The 22,019-nt window shown below is 40.6% G+C and overlaps 1 protein-coding gene across 1 annotated transcript in view; it reads left to right on the forward strand.

Moving 5' to 3' along the window:
* Nucleotides 1-20,555, forward strand: part of LOC133771988 (spermatogenesis-associated protein 31D1-like) — a 235,687-nt gene extending 215,132 nt beyond the window's left edge. The window contains exons 2-4 of the mRNA XM_062208477.1: nucleotides 15,232-15,277; nucleotides 15,871-15,931; nucleotides 16,217-20,555. Of these exons, the coding sequence (XP_062064461.1) occupies nucleotides 16,365-20,180 (3,816 nt within the window). The 5' untranslated portion in view covers nucleotides 15,232-15,277; nucleotides 15,871-15,931; nucleotides 16,217-16,364 and the 3' untranslated portion in view covers nucleotides 20,181-20,555. The remainder of the gene's footprint in view (nucleotides 1-15,231; nucleotides 15,278-15,870; nucleotides 15,932-16,216) is intronic.
* Nucleotides 20,556-22,019: the final 1,464 nt, after the last annotated feature.

A 22,019-nucleotide genomic window follows, 5' to 3' on the forward strand; every position in this document is an offset into this window, starting at 1 on the left:
GCATTAAATAAAAAAACAGATTAATTTATATAACTCCAGATATTCATTCACTCATTGATCTATTTCTTTAGGTAAATACATATCTAGCCACTATTATATACTAATCATGACACACAGAAATTAATATTTTAGTAAAACAACTATATAATGAAAAGAAGATTTGAAAGGTGTCAAGAATGACAGGCATTTGAGGCAGGTGGTGATGATGGAGCTGAGTGCTGCTGCTGATAAGGAATTATCTTGGGGAAAAAAGGGAATGAAGAGCCTTCTCAAAAGCCCTGGGGTGGGAGGGAGATAGTCAGACAAGGTCCTGAAAGATAGGATGTGTGTCTGGAGCAGAGAGAGCAAGTGAACTTGTGATTGGAAGAAAAAGGCTGTGCCTCAGAACATCTACATATTCCCGGGCTCTTTTAAGAAACTTTTATCCCAGATACAGTGGAAACATAGTGAAAGCTGAGTGATTGTAGAGGATATGGTATATTTTGTGGGGACCTGTACTGGCCAAATGATAATTTGCTTCCTTATTGTGTTTCATTTTGCCTATGTAAGCTTCTTCATATAGGAACTATGTCTTATGTTTCCTAGAGTTCCTGGTACCAGGTATTAAGTAATAAATAGAGTAGGTAGCTATGAGATGTGTGCTACTTCATTTATTTCAGGTTCCTGAGAATGAGAATTTATGTAAAAACACTTAGACAGAAACTGAGTTAACCAAATCTATTGGGTGGCTTAAAATGAGATAGCAAGTTTGTTAAAATAGTGAGAAATGTATATAAGGTAAATGGACCACTGGTGAACCACTAGAACCTGAATGGATGAAGGTTGTTTCATAAGTGTTGGGAAGCTAATTGCCAAGATTAATTTTAGATAAGCCTGCATCCCTTGTTCAATAAAGTTGTTTTATCACTCATGATATTTGAAGTTTTATGTTACAGAATCATTAGTAGGTCTTAAAAAGTTGTTTGGTCTTTAAAAGTCCTTATTGAAAATTTAAACTCAATGGAATCTTGAAGATATATTTGTCAAGTGACATCTTTGGATTATTTTGATGGGCTCCAGATATTAAGGAAATACACACACTTGAGTTTGAGCATAGGCATCTTCAATGTGGAAGTGAAGCTTTGCAGGTGGCCAGTTCCTCAGTTTTCCTCTGCACTATCTCCACCAGAAATGAATATTATTTTATGAATGTTTGAGGTAATGGTGCCACTACCCATCACTGAAAGTGTCTGGATTTTGGTTTCACAATAAAAAAGAGTACTTTTCTCCTTAATCTCTTTGGCTTTATGAAATTTAATATTATCATGAGGAAAGTGTGATGAACTTAGGGAGATGAGTCACTCTGTTATATCAGCTGAGCTGCTGGAGCTGTCTTCTGGAAGCCTTTGTGTTTCAGTAGCCTTCTCACATCAACTTTCAGAAGCAAGGTCTTATTGTAAGGCTGGGATTTCTTTAGAACTTCAGTGTACCTAGTATTAAAATAGTGTCTTCTGAGCATCCATAAAAATTTTTAGAGTTCTATTTTTGTCCCTCTGCTCAATAATTTGCTAGTGGTTGAAGAGGAAATGAATGAGAAGGAGAGTGCTTGTTGAGGTTTTGGGGTTAGAGTGGTTTTTGCAGAATATTCCATGATAATTTGCAAAATTAAGATCTCTATGCATGACAAGGGCATATTTGCACTCCACATCAAATAGGAGACTTTTCTTATTTCCTCTCAGTAACTTCTCCACTCTGTCCTGTAGACTTCCACAACATAGTTTGCAAACACACTCATTGTACCTATTTGAAATAATTGGTAACTATATCATGCTTTGTATTAAAATATTTTTTTAAAATATTTATTTATTTATTTGACAGGTAGAGTTATAAGTGAGAGAGAGACAGAGACAGAGAGAAAGGTGTTCCTTCCGTTGGTTCACTCACCAAATGGCTGCTACAGTTGGCGCTGTGCTGATCTGAAGCCAGGAGCCAGGTGCTTCTTCCTGGTCTCCCATGTGGGTGCAGGGGCCCAAGCACTTGGGCCATCCTGGGCCACAGCAGAGAGCTGGACTGGAAGAGGAGCAACTGGGACTAGAACCTGGAGCCCATATGGGATACTGGTGCTGCAGGCGGAGGATTAACCAAGTGAGCCATGCTGTCGGCTCTGTATTAAAATATTTTTAAAATCAGTAAATCAGTTTCATTAGTAAGTATAACTACTTTATTTCCTCACATATTCATAAGAGATGTTATAGATCTTATTTGGAAATTCAATAGGTTAAAGAATCACAATCCAGGAAGAAGCATCTAATTATTTCAGCCACCACACTAGCCAAAGACTGATCTGTCCAGTTTTTACTTCTTCCTCTGAGAGTTGCTCATCTCAGATCTGGTGAATGTCTAATGGAGTATAAGCCAGTAGTCAGAAAATCACAGGTCAAATCTGGCCAGCAGCCTTTTACTGTAAATAGATTTTTATCAGACTTAGCTGTGTCATTTGTGTAAGTGCTGTCCATGCTGCTTTTGTTTTACCACAGTAGAGTTAGGTAGTTGCAGCTAATACCATAAGGCCTACAGAGCAAAAACCACCTTCTCTCTGTCCCTATACAGCAAAATTTTGCTACTCCTGGCCTACGATACATTTCTATATGATCTTGGCCATTGATTAAACTTGAAATCCTTGCTTGAATTATATCTATCAACTTTGCCCCACCTCCTAACCTTAGAGATTAAAGGAAATTTTCAACTATTAGAAACCAGGCATGGCATAATATATCATATTGGGACAAATTTGGATTGATTTTTGACAATATCTTTATCAACAAGGCAAACTCTGACCTTGATGTGCTGCAGAGTAGCTTCAGTTCTCATTCCCACATTATAAACAAGAGAAGAGATCATTTCAGATTTTGCTTCCATGATAAATTTTCTTTTTTTTTTTTTTAGTAAAATGTATTTATTTTCATTATATTTGTAAGGCAGAGATGAGAGAGTGAGAGAGCGAATGAGTGAAAATGTTGTATCTTCTTGCTCACTCCCCAAATGCCCATAGCAGCCAGGGCTGGGCCAGGCTGAAGCCAGGAGCATGGAACTCAATCCGTATCTCCTACATGGTGGCAGAGTCTCAAGTACTTGAGTGGTCATCTGCTACCTCCCAAGGTACACATTTTCAGGAAGCTGGAGTTGGAAGCTAATTTGAGACTTGAACTCTTCATATGTGATGTGAACATCCCAAGCAGTTTGTTAACCACTGTGCCAAATGCCCACAAACAACCTCTACCCCCTGAGATAATTTTTAGACTTAATGATTTCCCAAAAGTATTTACAAGGATTCCCCTGTGTCAGGAGCTTGGCACAAAGACCAAGGAATAGCTAAGCCAGCATGCTTGAGATAGTTGTATTCTCCAATCATTTCAGCAGGCACATTCTATTTTACAATTTGGTACTACATGAAAAAGGAGGCATTTGGGAAGCAAATGTTACCTGTACTTTGTATTCTTTGTGTCTTTGTTGGACTGCTCTTGGTTGACTTTCCCTACATATGTAAATATGGGGAATCCCTGGAATCTAACTTTGTTTTTAAAAATTCATATATCAAATTGCTTGTTTGATCCTTGGAAAGGGTTCAGAAGAAATAATCTTGGCTAGTTTCCTAATATACAAACCAGAGTCTGCAAATATGGAACAAAGTTTCTCACCACTCTGATCCCTGCCCACCTGTCTTCTGTCAGAACTCACTAATAGATCACTGTATTCTCTCAGACAAAGCCTCAGGATCCTTCTAAACATATTCCATGTAGCCACCAATTAGTCAGAATTGGCACATGTGATGGAATCCTGCCTTCCAAATCTGGCTTTCCATATTTCTAAATGGGACAATTTCCCCCACCCCAACACACTTTAATTTCTACCTCTTCTCCATTGATAAGACTCAGGTCTTGAAGGCAGAACTGGGATACCTGCAAGAACAAAGCATTCTCAGCACAATCTAGAGCACAGACACAAGTGTAAGGAGACCAGATTGAGTATAGCAGGGTGAGCACTGGAAAGCCACAGGGAAGAAACCTGAAAAAGGAGCGGGGAGCCAGGTAAAGCCCAGCATCAGCACCAGGTCAAGATGACATTGGAGGAACTGGCTCATGTAATTATGGAAGGCACTGGCAGGTCCAAAATCTGCAGTGCAGGCTGGCAATCCCAACAGGCTTTGATGATGAAGTTTGGAATCTGAAGGTAAAAGTCCTTCCTCTTCAAGGGAGCTCAGTCTTTTCTTTTAAATCCCCTACTGATTGGATGTGGCCTACCACATTATGGAGGGTAATATGCTTTATAAAAAAATTCTTGACTTATACACTGTAAACACAGTTAAAAAGCACCTTCACAGCAACATCTAGACTGGTTGATGGCCAACCAAATGCCTGGATCTCACAGTCTAGCTAAATTGACAGCATAAAATTTGAGAGGTAGAGTCATAGACAGAGAGGGGGACAGAGAGAAATGTCTTCCATCCTCTGATTCACTCTCCAGATGGCCTCAATGGCAAGAGCTGAGCTGATCCAAAGCCAGGAGCAAGGAGCTTCTTCCAGGCCTCCCACCTGAGTGTAGGGGCCCAAGTACTTGGGGCACCCTCCACTGCTTTTCCAGGCCATTAGCAGGAAACTGGATTGGAAGAAGAGCAGCTAAGATGTGAAGTGGCGCCCATATGGGATGCTGGCACCACAGGTGGAGGCTTAGACTACTATCCCACAGCATAAAATTGATCATGACAGTGTAGGTGATTTTACAATGGCAGACAGGTTAGTGTTTTTAAATATTATATATTTAAACTTTCACTTAAACCTATTATTTTATAGGAATTGTTAATTAGAAGAAATGTAATTTTATTTAATAAAGCTAAGTTAATTTAAATAAAATTATTAAGTAAATATTGGATATAAATGGCATGTGGATATGGTTTTGAAAAGAACTGCAATGATTGAGAGTAAAGAAGAAGAATGGCAAGTGATATAGTTGACTCCTGTAACAATCCTGAAATTTCATGATACAAACAGGTTAGGAAGATTACTTGTGATGACCTGAACATAAGTCATGAGTAGAAAATAATTCATCAACCGATAATAAATGTGAAAATATTCTGCTTGCTATACTAATAAAATAATCCATTCATAGACACTTTTAAACATAATTTCTGAATGCAATTTGTCCAAGCTGTTATTCCTTTTTATCTTTAATTGCTTATGGCATTTTTTTCAAATAAAAGTTTTAAATTTTATATAATCAAAGCAGTGAGTCTTTTGCTATATAATTTCTTTAAAGAATTTTATGTTTGGGAAGTCATTCTGATTTTAAAAATATTTATTTTCATCTACTTCAAATGCAGAATGTCACAGAGAGACAGATATCCTTCATCTGCTGTTTCACTCTTCAAACAGTCAGGGCCAGGCCAGGATGAACCTGGGAGACTGGAACTCAATACAGGCCTTCCAAATGTGTGGCAGGGACCCCAGTACTTGACCCATAATCTGTTGCCTCCCAGGATGCATTAGTAGGAAGTTACATCACAAGCAGAATAGTCAGGATGTGAACCAGTACTCTGATATGAGATGAAGACTTCTCAAGTGCCATACCCCCATTCTTGGTTTTTAAGTCACAGATCAAATCTCGTGTTTGGGTGGGCATTTGAAAAGGGTATTTTTATTTATTTCAAATAATTTTACACTTGAAATTTCAAATATTTGTATCTGAAAGGCAGAGATTGAGAGAGAGAGAGAATTTCCATTTGCTGGTTCACCTTTAGATACCTGCAATAGACAGTGCTGGGCCAGGCTATAGATAGCAGCTGAGAATTCAATCCAAGTCTCCCAAATCCAAAACTCTTATATGAGGTGCAGCTTTCTCAAGCAGTGTCTGAACTGCGGCACCAAATGCCTACCCTGGAAAGGATGGTTTTAAAATATTTACATTTTTGATGGATGTTGGATTTATTTTGTTAATGATTATGGATGGGGCTAATTAATTTTATTTCCCTTATATTCCTACCCAGTCATTCCTATACAATTTAATAATTAATTCTTGATTTTTGGTGATGTAGCTTTCATTTTCCAGAAATTCTTATGTGAACCACAATCAGTTTCTAGGCTGCCTATTCTATGTTTTATATCTGCATTTTTTTCCCAGTGGTGCCTTATTTTAATTACCAAATCTTTATATAATAATATACTTAAATATATTCTTTGGTCTAAGCTTATTACTTGCATTTTCCATTTAGAATTTTTTCATACATTCTTCTATTTTTTTCTTCCTTAAAACTGCAGAATATTATTAGATTCTCCAGAATTTACATAAAATTTTCACTATTTCAATTGTGAAGTTTATTCAGGCAAAAACTGCATGTTGCAAAACTGCATTAGATAAAATTTGGGACATGCTGAGTAACCTTGCCTTGGTACAAGGTGATTTATGGCCCTGAAGGGAAGAAGTCCCATATTATGTCTCAATTATGCTAAAAAAGCTGACAATGAGTTTGCAAGCTCCCTGAGAGAAAACACACATACACATGCTTATAAGGAAGAAATTATTGTGAAATGGTTTTAGTTTCAAATTTGTGAAAATGAGAAAACAAGACTAGATTTCTCAGTCACATTAAAAGATTGTCCAGTCACTTCCAGTCCTGAGTGTGGCATACCTCTTACCTCCTCATGCTTGTATTAGTCCTTTGTGGATAGCAAGAACAAAAATTTTGGCTAATCTCCAGCAAAACTTTAATTGCAAAAAATAATTTATTAGAAAATCAAAGTAATTTTCCAGATTTTTTAAAAGATTTATTTATTTGAGAGGCAGAGTTACAGAGAGAGGGAGAGACACAGAAAGAGGTCTTTCACCTGCTAGTTAATGCCCCAAATGACTGCAACAGCCTGAGCTGTGCTGATCCAAAGCCAGGAGCCAGGAGCTTCTTGCGGGTCTCCCACATGGGTGCAGTAGCCAAAGCACATGAGCCATCTTCCACTGCTTTCCCAGGTGCATTATCAGGGAGCTGGATCAGAAGTGGTGCAGCTGGGACTCGAACCAGCACCCATATGTGATGCCACCATCGCAGGTGGAGGATTAATCTGCTATATATACAACAAGGCCAATCCCCCAGATTATGTTTTTAGATTTTATTTTTAATTGTGTTTTTGTTTTCAAAGAGGAATGAAAGCCTCAATTTACTAAACTGCTCAGGTTTCCTTTTCATAAAACTACCCTAGCAAGTTAACCACAAACAACTTCCTAAAGTGTACTTTTTATGAGAAACTGTAGTCCCTGAAATTTGTCTTGAACATGTTTTTCCTTAAGACCTCTTATAGGACTCTGGAGTTTCCATAGCTCAGTGCCAAGAGCAGAGCTAAGGAATTAGGCCCAGCTTAATAGCTGTCTCCTGTTAGTCCAGCTCAAAGTTGTTGTGCTCTTAATGGCTTAGGAGAGTCACTTGAATACTTTGATTCTGATGTGGGCAATGAATTTATTAATTTTTAATCCATGTCCTTGCTTTCTGCAGAGATAGAAATACTAAGCCCAGTCTTTTTGGTATTGTATGCCACAAGAAAGATTTTTTGTCAGTGAGGGAATAAACATACATTCATGTTTGAGTGTGGACTGCCCTGCAGAGAAAAACACACAACTTTTGTGGCCTAAAAGGTTTCCTATAAAGTAGGGAGAAATGAAAAACTGAAAGCAGTATCTGTAATTGGGAATATCTGTCTGAGAATAGGAGGGCAGGAGAGTAGAAAATCTCCATCTGAAATCCAAAAATATGGGAGCAGTAACTCTAGGTGAGGTACAGGTGGAAAAAGAGCAATCTCTCATGCTTCCCACCACTTTTTATGTTGTATGCACTCTGGCCCCAGAGGCAGCAGATGCAACATGGGAAGGTGGGCATTTTGACTGACAAGTAGGAGGGTACATGGTGCAATAGGCCATGGCTTCTGACTTCTACTCTGCAGACCTAACTAGCTGCATGCCTGTCCCATATCATTTGCCTCACAGAGATTTCTGACCCTTAATCTTATATATATCTTAAGCTTATACTGAAGGATGAAATTCAGTCTTCTGTACATACTTCCTGCTGATCAGAGTTGTTCTCCTTGCTTATCCTGGCTTTGAAACCTCTACCTATCTCATCTAACACATCTGTTTCACAAGCCAGAGGGTTTCATTATTCAGTATCAATGACTATGGCCTCTGCATGGTCATCATTACTCTGAGAAGCTGTTGAATTATGAAACAGACAAGTTTTTCAATCAGGATGAGCATAATTGAAAAGATAAATTGAAGGTGGAATCCCATTTAACAAAGGAAAAGTATATTCTATTGTTTCCCAAATAGATGGTGCTGATAGATTATCTCATGAAGCCTGGGCATAAATATTTGTAATTTTTTATAGTGAAATGGTAGTGCTGTTAGGGTAGATGTGACAGTCTATTCATCCCTACACATGCTCCTCATTGCTCCATCCATACATATTCTAAGGCTAGCAGGTTGTTCATAACTACCTTAGAGCACCCAGACTTGGTACCTGCTATACTTGAGTATTTGAGTAAAAGAATATCTGAAATAAAGGCTAGGTTGCCCCAAGCAATAGACAGATTTTAAAAAATGGCTTCATGAGGTATATAACAGGATTGTCTACTATGATGATAGAAAAACTCATTGAGGAATTTTTCTGCCAGTAACAGTTTCCTGAGAGTATCAGAAGAGGTAGGTTAAATATGTCTACCATAAAGAACAACAGTTTTGACATGACAAAAGCAAAGACTTTACTTGCCTTTTTGCTTTTTGAAAAGGTATTTGGGGTATTCAATTAGTTTTCAAGAGTAGGCAGACTTCTTCTGTATATCTGGGTAGATTCAAGAGGTAAAGGTTTAGTAATTCTTGATAAATGTACCCAGCTTAGAATTCCCTGTCACTTAACGGTAGTTGGAGGGCTCAGTAGCACCTAGTAAGCCCCTCCTATTTATGCTATAATGGGTCAGAGGAAGAGCCTTCTCTCCAAGTTTTTAATAAGACTAAATCTCCTGGGGAAACAGGCTGTGGATAATTTTGGGATTTGGCACTGGAAAAATTTAGTTGTGATACTCCATAAGAGCCTTTTGTAACTTAGCTAGATTAATAATATATCTTTTTAAAATTTTTTTTTGACAGGCAGAGTGGACAGTGAGAGAGAGACAGAGAGAAAGATCTTCCTTTTCCGTTGGTTTGCCCTCCAATGGCTGCTGTGGCCGGCATGCTGCAGCCTGCGCACCACGCTGATCCGAAGCCAGGAGCCAGGTGCTTCTTCCTGGTCTCCCATGCGGGTGCAGGGCCCAAGCACTTGGGCCATCCTCCACTGCACTCCCGGGCCACAGCAGAGAGCTGGCATGGAAGAGGGGCAACCGGGACAGAATCCGGCACCCCGACCAGGACTAGAACCCAGTGTGCCAGCGCTGCAGACAGAGGATTAGCCTAGTGAGCTGCGGCGCCAGCCAATAATATATCTTATCTTGACTTTCTGAATCAAAGAAGATCTCAGAAGTGAGGCAATGTCTTCCGTATAGCATTTCAAATGGTGAAGCTTTAAAACAGCCTTAGGTGCCATTCTCATCCTGAGGAGGGCAATAGGCAATCATTTAAGCCATGTTCCTAAGATTTCTTGGCAAAACTTAGCCAGAATATTCTTAAGATTATGATAATCTTTTTCAATTTTACCTGATGAGTGAGATATCCAAGAGGCATGGAGATAATGAGACCCCTAAATCTGTATCTGCCTGCTGAATAATTTTAGCCACAAATAAGGGGCAACAGTCATACTAGAGTGGCCCTGGAAGGCCAAAGCAAGTAACTATTTCCTTTAACATGAATTTGGACACTTCTTGTGCCTATTCTATTTGAATAGGAAAAACTTCTATCCATCTTGTCGAAATATCTATAAAGATCAGTAGATATTTGTAATTATTTGCTGAAGGCATGTTAGTGGAGTCTATCTGCCAGTCTTCACCTGGATACTTTCTCTCCTTAGAATAGGGTTAGTAAGGAGGGTGGCTTGATATGACCACCAGAGTTATTTGGGAAACAGATGGTATAGGAACACATTACTTCATTATAACAGCATGCAGTCCTTTCCCTCCAAATATTCAAGAAACTATTTACATCAGGTCTCCTCTCTCCAAATGGGCAAAGTTCGTGCACTTCCTTAATAATTTCCCATTGGGAAGCCCTTGGGAGCATTCCTGGCTTCCCACATCTGAATCACTCTTCTGCCCTGGCAGGATGTCCCCTGGACTGACTCTGAGCTTGCTATATATTAGTTGTAGGTATTGCCATCCTATGAATGTGCTATTTGCACTGTTTTCCATGTTGGAGTATACTTTTTGTTTCAATCCTATCTCTATTGTCAAACACTCAAAATGCTATTTTTACCAATTTCCTCATGCGGTTTGAGCTCCCATAGCCAGTTTTTGAAAATGTGCCTTAAGCATTCAGATCTGGCTCAAGAGCCCATGAGAGTATTGTAGGCATGGAAAGCCAAGACACTCTGGGGAAAAAAAAAAAAAAAAAAAAAAGAAGACCTAAATGAAAGATCTCTGCGAGTGAGATCCCAGTTGAAAGAACGGGGCCATCAAAGAAGGAGGTACCTTTCTCTGAAGGGAGGAGAGAACTTCCACTTTGACTATGACCCTGGTGGAATAAGATCAAAGTCGGCAAACCCTAAAGGCTTCCATAGCCTTGGCAACTCATGACTAGAGCCTAGGGAGATTACTGACGCCATAAACAAGAGTGTCAAATCGTTAAGTCAACAGCAGGAGTCACTGTGTACTTTTGTCTCATGTGGGATCTGTCCTTAATGTATTGTCCAATGTGAAGTAATGCTATAACTAGTACTGAAACAGTATTTTTATACTTTGTGTTTCTGTGTGGGTGCAAACTGATGAAATCCTTACTTAGTATATACTGAATCAATCTTCTGTATATAAAGATAATTGAAAATGAAAAAAAAAAAACCCTTGGTTTTAAATTGGAAATTGCATAGAAAATTAATCAATTTTTAAAAAATATCATGTAGGATCTCTGTCCTTAATGTGCTGTACATTGTGATTTAATGCTATAACTAGTACTCCAACAGTATTTTTCACTTTGTGTTACTATGTGGGGGCAAACTGTTGAAATCTTTACTTAATATATACTAAACTGATCTTCTGTATATAAAGAGAATTGAAAATGAATCTTGATGTGAATGGAAAGGGAGAGGGAGCGGGAAAGGGGAGGGTTGCGGGTGGGAGGGAAGTCTGGGGTGGGGGAAGCCATTGTAATCCATAAGCTGTACTTTGGAAATTTATATTCATTAAATAAAAGTAAAAAAAAAATAAATTCAAAAAAAAAAAAAAAGAAAAAAGAAAATGTGCCTTAAGGAATAAGTCCATAGTAATGGGCACTGTACTATACACAGCTCAAAAGTCTCTGTAGAATCTGAAAAGACAAAAGTAGACATGGCTCTCTGTGAGCCCAGTTATGCTTAAGCATCCAACTTAAATCCCTTGTGTTAGAGAACTGGCATCCCTGAGTCTCCTTTTTATACTCCAAGATGGCTTTCTCTGTTCCAGGCTACTTGGTGGCTCTCCTGCAGGTTGATTTAGATCTTGATTATTTTATCATCACCCAATGCTGCTTAAATTTTCCTAACCAAATACTTAGTATAACTGGCAAACTAGAGGGTACTGACATCACTAAGGTGCTAGTCCACCTAGTGGCAGTTATGTATATGTTTGGGACAATTTCCCAGCAACCACCACCACCACAGAGATTTCAACCTCTAGGGGCATTGTACTTCATGCCTGGAGGCTAAGTTCCAGGGTGATAGAAACCAGTATAAAGCTAACACCAGCCATCAGGGTTTTGCTTAAACCCTCCTGAAGCTCCAGTGCCCTGAACATCTTTAGGGGCTTACACTGCCACACTAACGGTATGCAAAACCACAGGGGGACTTTAACCCCATATCTGGAGTCTATGCCTCAGGACAGTGCCAGCATCCAAGTATCTGCAGATGCTAGTGCTGAGAAATCTCAGCATTTGTATTTCTCAAAGCTGACCCCTGCAGTGAGGGTGGACTTCACAATGTATCTGATAACAGGTCCCATCTGGCTAACAGAAGCCATGTTCATTTACCAGGAAACAAAACCAGTTGCATTTTAATCTTGCATTCCTCATGGCTACTAGTTGTCCCGGAATAGAGAGCTTGCAATGTCTCTCAAGTCCTAAATACACAGTGAGTGGGCTGGCTGCCCCCTAAACATAGCTAACATTGGCCCACTGTTCCTAGAAATATAGGGATGCAAGAGAGGGCCTTACTTCTAATAGGGAAGGAAGTTTTGGCCTCTTGGTGTCCAGATGTATCAACTAGATGAGTAGAAATGGCTGTTCATCTTTCCCCCTTCCAAAGACATCAAGTAACAGAGTTGGGCCATAGGCATCCATTCAAAGGCTTCACAGTTTAAGAAAGACAGGAGTAATTAGGAGGTACTTCAAAGCACAGCTGTCATGACAAGATTTGAGTAAATTCATAGGAAAATGGGTGGGGGTTGGTGGGTGGATATGGGGTGATTTAAACCTGACAACAGAAGCCTGAATAAATTGTTACAGGAAGTGGATTTTAGACATTTGTAGGGTGCTTATATAGAGTACACCTTCTCAACCATCCCCTGCCCTCTCCCACATTGGCAAGGCACTGTCAGATCACTTTTCCTTGGTCCACAAAAATAATCAGGATGGGGAATGGCGCTGTGGCATAGCAGGTAAAGCCAAAGCCTGCAGTGCCAGCATCCCATATGAGCATCGGTTTGAATCCCAGCTGCTCTTCTTCTGATCCAACTCTCTGCTATGGCCTGGGAAAGAAGTGGAGGATGGCCCAAGTCCTTGGCCCCTGCACCTACACCTGTGTGGGAGGCCTTGAGGGGCCTCTTGGCTCCTGGCTTCGGATTGTCCCAGCTCCAGCTGTGGCAGCCGTTTGGGGAGTGAACTAGCTGATGGAAGACTTCTCTCTCTGCCTCTGCCTCTCTGTAACTTTGCCTTTCAAATAAATAAATAAATAAATCTTTAAAAAATTGAAAAAAGTAATCAGGACAGTCTGCATAAGATTAGATTCTGTTCCAAGAACCTGAATCCCCTAAGTCCCAGTCTGCCACCAAGGACTGAGGGGAACAATTATTTAGCACACTGTTCCCTTCCTTGGTTTGAAGGAGTCACACATCTATTGATCTAGAGGCCCAGCCTATCTGTACTTTAGATAGAGTTAGAAGTGGACTTAAGACAACAAATTGAAGCTGAAATAAAGTTTGAAAAGATTTTAGTTTTAAAAATACTGGGTTGATTAGTCAAAGGATTATTTGTATATAGAGCATGTCTCAAAAGTCTTCATTCAGCACTGGTGCTGTGGTTTAGTAGGTTAAGCCTTCGCCTGTTGTGCCTGCATCCCACATGGGCGCTGGTTTGTGTCCTAGCTGCTCCTCCTCCCATTCAGCTCTCTGTTAATGGTCTGGGAAATCAGTGAAAGATGGCCCAAGTGCTTGGTCCCCTGCACCCACATAGGAGACCTGGAAGAAGCCCCATGCTGCTGGATTTCGATTGGCTCAGTTCTGGCTGTTGTGGCCATGTGGTGAGAGAACCAGTGGATACAAGACTGTCTCTTCCTTTCTCTCTGTAACTCTGCCTCTCAAGTAAATATATAAATAAAAGTCTTCATACAGTTTAAGCTATACTAACCAGAAAAATAAGTGCTAAATATAGTCCAACATTGCTTGAAGTCATTATATATATTTATTTTACACTTAAGTGTTTTGTGCCTGTTGAATTATGAACCCCTCTGAAGACAGTAAGGGCTGAAACAAATAAAATAATACTTAGCATTCATAAAACTAAACAAGTATAACAAACGTAAGTTTTGAATCTGAGTTGGTGTAAGGCAAAAACAGTATAGCAGGTGGATTCAGTGATATATGTGATCTTAAGAGTATAAATGTCTGGATACAAGCAAAAATTCAGACTTTCAAGGCTGTGGAATTGGTGAGCTTTAAGTCAAGGGCACCTAAAGTAAAGTGGACTCAGTATAGATAGAAGTTTGACATAGGATAGGAGAAAGCATGGAGTTTGAAGATAGAGTAAAAGGGCTGGACAAGCGGATCTGCTGGGCTCTAGGAAGGGGCAGGGCTGTGGGCACATCATGATGTCATCCTCTCTAGCCTCAGACTCCCTTTGTGACTCATGATCTGTGATGCAGAGCTGGAACTATATAGTGAAGGGCTGGAACCCTCAACCCTCAGTTGCCTCTCAGCAGCATTGCGATTCAGATAATGGAGTATGTCCTCTAATTTCTGATGAGCCATTTTGAGCTGTGGCTGAGCTTCAGCTCGATTTTTATTGATAGCAGACTCAACGACACACTTATTAGTGGGTTGAGGTTGATCTTTTTGTACCTGAGCTACCTGGTATTAAAGCTATTTTTCACATCCATCTGGAAAAATAAGACCACCGAAAAGGTAAGGAACTATGGGTGAACTCCAAAGAGGATGTTGTTGCTGTTGTTTCCCATTTCTGTTCTCTCATATCTAAATGAGTTTGGTTACCTCAGAGAGAAGCCAGAGATGGGAAGTTTAAGGAAGGACAGAGCACCAACTTCCTTTGGGGCAGAGGCTAGGCAGGGATGGGTTTGGGGGGAACAAAGGCTTACAAGTGAAGCTCACAGACCACCTGTCTGGTATGGTAGAAGTTTCTAGGATAAAATCCCACACTCAGTGCTGCTGCAGTCCTGTTATGGCTTCACTAGAGCATTTGGCTTCTGTGATGGAGGTCATTTCTCCTCACACTTGACCATGAGTCTCATTCCCATGTCAGATGTGCCTCCATCAAGCCTTCCTTTCTGTTGAGCTGAGCAGGAGAGCAATGCTAAGTGTCTGATAGAGGCTAGAGCCTGTGTTCTGTCCCCAAAGTACAGGTTTATCTGAGGGATTACAGATGGAACAGTTGGACTCAGATTCTGTGCCTTTTTGAGCAGTGGACATTCACTGAGACTGCATCCCATAGACAAAATTTTCTTTTTAAAGAAGGAAAAAATAAAAATATTGGATCACCTGTAAATATTAGTAATGTAAGTAATACATGTCTGTAATTTAAAATGAAGAGACATTTGGGGTTGTAAAAAGAGGAAGAGAAGTGAAACTCAGTCCCTCATCCTTTACTTTTTGTTCTCAGTGTCAGGGTGGAGCCAAGAGGCGGCGGAAAGGTGGAACATTTAGAGGTAAGGTTCTCTGTGTTCAAATCGAGATTTGCAAGGGTGATCCTTCTGTCTCAGATCCAGGGCCTCTGAAAATGTCAGTTGCTATATATAGTCTTTCTGCGAAAACAGAATACTCAGAGGAGAAACTCATGGGAAAGACACTCATGCCTGAGACATTTCTCAGAGTTCTTTAGCCCATCTGTGGGCAGGAATCTGAGATGCATGGACAACAGGTACTGCCCAAAAGGTGAGGATGTGAGAAATAAGTATGGACTACTAGTTCTATTGTAGTCAGAACTTCAGTCTCCTGCCTTTATAGATGTCCTCTGACTTCTCGGGTACTCACATTCTTCACTGAGCACTCCACTGATATCTGTGCTTCACATGGTGAGTTTTAGCATCACACTGTATAACATATGTGAAAGTACTTGATAAATATTGCCACATACACATGTGAGTCTTATTAATATTATCATTGACAATCTTTCCATAATTACTGATCTTGGAGCATTCAGAATTTAGTATCCCCAGGGGCTCTCATAGAGGGATTCCTATATGATTCTTATGCTCCTACTATCATTACATATGTTCTTTCTACTCTCCTTATTTCCCAGGTTCAAGGATTAACCAGAAAGAAGTGGAGGAGGGATGGAAGCTTCTTTCTGTTTTGAAAAGGTGATTAATCTTTCCTCTTTTTTCCTGGTCCCCCCCCTTTTTTTTTCTAAACATGTTCCATATATTCCAGGGAATCAGTGAAGCCTGCCATTATGATGTGAGGCAGGTAGCCGTAGGAACAGAATGTGATAAAAGCCTCAGGGAGTGCTACAGAGTTAGTGTGACATCACAAATGTGAGGTGATGGGAACAGTAGGCTTGGGCTATCCCTACCCCCACTAGGCCAGCAGACCCTCCTTTACATGTTCTGGTCTTGACCACAGCTTTTTCTTCCTGTTTCCTGTAGACCCCAGAGCCAACATCAAGATTTCACCAGTTTCCGTCACCTGCTGTGTCCAGACCCTCACTGTTCGGTGTGTAACAGAGTGGCTGCCAAAGTCAGTCGACTGCTGTCGCTGGGGAACCTGCTAGATGATACTTCCTCTGTGTATTATATGGCTTCCTCAGCTTCTGTGATTAAGACCTCATTCACTGTGACATCTGGCCACTCAAAAACTCATCCAAGAGGCCAAAAATCAGCCTCTTTGCGTGTGCCATCTCCGCCTCCCCCTTCTACTGTCTCACTTAACCATGTTGCTTCTTTACCTGATTTACTGTCCCCTGATCCACCAGCTGACTCAGTACCATCAGAGCCTATTCCTCCCTTGGCTTCAAAACTCCCAGTGGACCCTTTCCCACCCCAACCTGTTGCTCTTTGCCCTCCCACACCACATCAATCTCAGAGATCAGATCATGATCTCCATCCAGAGATTGCTCTGTCTGTAATGAATAGCCCTGATGGGTTGTCAACTGATGCTCCAACAGTCAGTGAAATTGACCATTCAATGCCAGAATCATCCTGGCAGCAGGCCCATGTCAAGGATGCCAAAGACTTGTCCTCTTCCAACATAGAACAAGATAGTATAAAGCATGAGCTTCTTGATGGCCAGTCTTCTGAGACCTCTTGCACAGAATGTACATCCAACTTTGTAGAACCCACTAACTGCTTGTTACTCAGCCATGACAATCTGGTACTCTTGGAGAAACAAGTAAAAAAGAAGGGTGACTTCCTGATCCAAAAGGAAAGGGAAAATAAAATGGAACCATTTCTAAAACAACTAGGTTCAGCAAACAGCAAAGGCAAACCAGAGGAGCTGCAGATGAACCAGCAATACTTTTGGGGTCTTCCATCTTTGCACAGTGAGTCCCTGTGCTCAATTATCTGTCATTCAGATGACTGTCCCTCTACTTTGGTCATCTTTAATGGAATCTCCAAAGCTTCCACATCTCAAGGATCTTTAGGACTTTCCAATTCCCAACCTCTGATCTTTCCTGAGATCCAAACTCAACCCTCAACTAAAACTGTCTCCCAATCACAGTCACAACATGCTACTCCGGCCCAGTCTCAGTCCAACCTTCAATCTCCAATCCCAATGCTTCCAACATCTCCCGATTTCCAGCTTAGGATCTGTGGAGTGTGCTTCCATAGACCCCATAATGAGGCACAGTGTCTCATGCAATCTGAACTTCATCAGCTAGAATACAATGTGCTACAGAAAGAACAGGAACGTTTGTGGGGTTTACCCTCTATGGTCCAAACATCTCGGGAATACCTTTGTCCTCCCCCTCCCAATGTTTCATTGGTGAGCCAGTCCTCCAAAATCCATGTTCCAATCTCCATCATTCCTGGAGATTACCCTCTGAGCAGCGAGCTTCGTAAGAAATTTGAATACCACCTTAGAAAGAGACTCATTCAACACCGATGGGGCCTACCCCGCAGGGTCCATGAGTCTCTGACACTGATTAATCCTGAGAGAGATGTTCCTGAAATATATGCATCAAAGAGTTTTCACAGACTCAAATGGATATCTTTGTTGAAGGAACAGAGTAGCAAAAATTTAAGGAATTCTGAATCGAGCCAACTTCCAATCTCCGATGAGACAAGCTCAGAAGAGTTTCAGTCAGATGACAAAGAGAAGGACCATCAGAGACACAGCCCAAAGAATGGCCCTAGTGATCATCTATTGAGTGACCCAGAAGGATACTCAGATAACAGTTTAGGGTCTGACTCTGATAAAGATCAAGGAAGTCATACAGTGAGTCTGTATGAAAATGATTCAAGGGCCTCAGGGATAAATATAATAAATCAGAAAGAACTAGAAAATGCACTCAAAGAACATTTAAATAAGAAAATTGAAGAAATAAATGAGGGTAGACTTCCTGAGACTGTTCATAGTTCATGGCATGCCCTTAAGCAGACAATATCTTTTGCTGAGAAATCTCACAGTGAAAAACAGATAGATGGGGCATCATCTGTGAGAAACTTTAGCTTGAACACTTCCCAGGAGATTTATTTCTTGGCTTCTGGCAAACAGAAGATGCTGGAAGACCATATAAGCAGTTTCTACATAAGGATGAAGTGTGGCCTTCCCACCAGGGTCCTTGAATCCATACAGATCTTCAGCAACAGAGAGGACTCACCTTCTTCCTTAGGCCATTCCTATCGTTCCTCCCAAGATAGCCTTAGTTCTGGGATGCATTCCAAAGTTATGGTATCCAAGTCACTTGGTAGGAGCTCTACAGCTTTGTGTAGAGACAAATTGAAGATAATAAAGTCAGCACCCAATCTGGATCATCTCCTTCCTGCTGCATCACTTGTAGGGAAGGGAGGACAGGGGGACCTGAGACCACTGTCCCCAGAGGAAAAACAGGAGCATGCAAGTGTTCAGATTAAGGATGGCAGACAGACTTGTCTGTGCATCGCAGATAAAGAAATTAGGAAACAGACCGGACCAGACAATAGGCACAGCCCAGTGCTGGTGTCCACAAGTCATGATGGGACTGGACCTGAGCCAAAGGATAAGAGAGTGAGTTCCAGCAACAAAGGAGAAAGGCTTCAGGCTCCCAAAGTAAAGACTTCAGAATACTTCCCAAGGTTTAACAAGTCTAGAGAGATATTTAAGGCCAAGGAGCTCTTTGCTCTTCAATCAAAATCTGCCAATGCCTTGACAACCAACAAGTCAGGGGACTCTGCAGCAGTAGATGAGAAAACAAAGAAAGAAAAAACTACCCTGGCTACTGAAATTCCTTCACCAACATCATTTTCCCAGGATCCTAAACTATCAGACTTTAGAAAGCACTTGCTGAGTGAATTAAAGCTGAAATTGGAGAACAGGGATCATAGCCCTGTTCAAGGCCAGTCCACGGATACGGCTGTTGCCTCAGATAACTTGATTTCCAAAACCTTGCTGACTAGTGCCCAGGGTGTCTCCAATGGGAACATGGCAGGTTCTCAGGTAATGCATGTACATTTGGACAACACACCAGTCAGCATGGAACAGCATCAGGAGCCCTGGGTCCCTAAGCCTATCCTGCAGAATTTCTGGGATAAGAATGTCCCACCAAATTCAAAGCGACTGCATCATTTACGGCCCAAAACAGGAGAGCTTGGTGAAGGGGATGCAGGGTTGGGGACACCACAACCCAGTAGGAAGAGCTGCCCTGGTCAAGACAGGGCATTAAAGAAGATGCTTGGAAGCAGATCTTCCCCAACCTCATCACTGAAGGATAAGCCTCCTCCTGAAAATCTGATCCAAAAACAAATAAAGAAATTTTTGCAATGGATTTGTCCTGTCAGTACAAACAGAGGGCAAGAAAGTTTTCTTGGAAAGGGGACCTCCCCACCATTATCCGTGAAGAGCCAAAGCAAAGTTAATAGTAGAGCTGCCTCTACTAGGAACACCAAAACTCTGCAAGTGAAGACAGACATTGGCAAGGTGTTAGATGTGAAACCAGGGAGTAGCCATGGTGTCAGAATCACCTGCCCCCAAGAATCACGTTCCTCTCCGACAAAGCCTGTGAAAACTCTTAAGGCACAATTACAGGCCCAGGCAGATACTGTCCAGGGACATTCTTTTAACTACAAAACTTCCTCCTGTAAAATGAATAATGCAAAGTCCTATAGCCAAGAAGCACCCTTGGCTGACCAAAATTACCCATCAAAGTATACACTGACCAAAGACAGGGTGAGACAGCCCCAGAAAGTTGTGGCATTCAAGGATCAGCCACTATCGCAGAGGCATCCGGCATCCATGCCCAATAAAGAGTTCCTGCCCCATCCAAACCATACCTGTAGGCGTCAAGCCAGCCAGGTGTCTCCAACCACACCTACATTTTCTGAAGGCACTGTATTGGGAGATCTGTATCTACTCTTCAGACATAAAATGCTCCTTCAGCATTTCCAGGGAGGAAGATTTCCTCCTCCCAAATAGTTTATCCCTTCTTGAACACACTGATGTTCCCCAATAAATATTCTAATGATTGTTTTCTTTTGAGTGTACTATTTTGGAGACATGGGATTTAAGTAACATAAGGTTTATACTTAGGAAAAATAAGGAATTAGTTCAGCACTTACTCATCATCTCTTTTGGCTTCTAAATGATGACAGTGCACTGGAGCTCTAGGGGGATAGTTATCAAGTGCCCCTTAAGGCATTTCCATCCCTGGAGAAGTCTGAGTACATGTGCTGTTTCTTAGTCTGTACAATATTGTTTGGCAGCCCATATCCTCTACTTCCAATACAACTCCCTGCTAATAGCCTGGAAAAGCAGTGGAGGATGCTGTTTGGACCCTGCCATCCATGCAGGAGATATGGTTGAAGGTCCTGGCTCTTCCCCATCTGTTTCTCTGTTTCTGTTTGTTTGTCTGTCTCCCTGTCTTTCAAATAAAATGAAAACAAAAACTGGAAAAAAACAGATAATAAGGTTTGAGAAAATGTAGAGAGACACATAGCCTTACATACTGTTAAAGAGAATGAAAATAGTGTGTTTTGGAAAACAGTTTGACAGTTCCTTAAAATATTAAACACAGAGTTGCCATTAAGCCAGCAATTTTGCTTTTAGGCATTATACACAAGAGAAATTAAAAATCATGTACACAGAAATTACACATAAATATTCACAGGAAGAGCATTCACAGCAGCCACAATGTGGAAACCACACAAATGTCCCTCAACTGATGAATGGATAAACAAAGTGTGGCACATACATATAATGAAATATAATTCAGCCATAAAAAGGAAACATTAATGAATGCTACAATATGAATGAACCTCGAAAAACATCACCCCAAGTGAAAGAAGTCAGTTGCAAATGACCACATTCCATCCTGTGGAACATCTAGAATAGGATAATCTATGGAGAACAAGTATATTAGTTGTTTATGAGGGCTGGGAGATGAAAGGTGAGGGGTTAATAACTAAAGGGTATGAAATTTTCTTTTGAAGTCATGAAATTGTTTTAAAATTGGTTCAGGTAATGAATGTTCAACTGAGAAAAAAAACCTCTGAATTATATATTTTCATATTGAATTAATTTCAATACAACTATTACCAAAATTTTTTTTTAAAAAATAATTTTGAGAATGGCAAGAAAGGGAGAGGGTCCCACAAAAAAGGGAAAACACAGATGAAGGAAATCCAGTAGAGAAGGCAATAGAAATGCCACAGAAGAAAATCTGGAAATCAATTCACATCCTAAAAGCCCAAGGACACATGATGTGGTACCATGTAAGTGATTAGTGGTTACATGCCATAAACATGGTTTCATAAAATGTTGGTTCTCTTTGGTTTTACATTGTGCATCATTAGGAAAAACCCTTCCTTGGGTGCTCATTTCGAGTAGTATGCAAAATCATGCTGAAACATTAACTGCTTCAAATGCAGACGGCAGACCCCAGGATTTTGCCTGGGACAGAACCTGAGACAACTGGCTGTGTATAGCTGTAGCAGCTCTGGGAATGAAAGTTAAAAATCACAAAAGTTAGGTAAAACTCAGGAAAACATAGTCAAGGGTCCATGTAAGAAAATGTGTTTGTGTCAAGCTAATTATATTTGCAGAAAAGTTGCATGGATGGTAAGCCCTTTATTCAGATATCCCTATTATTAACATTTTGATCAATTTTCCATTTCTTTTCTCTGTCTCTTTCCTTCCTATCTTTCCTCACCCTTTGTGCATGTACAAAAAAATACACATACATTCCTGAGCATTTGAGAATACATTTCATACATGATGCACTTTTCCTTGAGTATTTCATTGTGTACTTCTTAAACA

This window comes from Lepus europaeus, chromosome 12 (genome assembly GCF_033115175.1).
Source record: "Lepus europaeus isolate LE1 chromosome 12, mLepTim1.pri, whole genome shotgun sequence".
Classification (NCBI taxonomy): domain Eukaryota; kingdom Metazoa; phylum Chordata; class Mammalia; order Lagomorpha; family Leporidae; genus Lepus; species Lepus europaeus.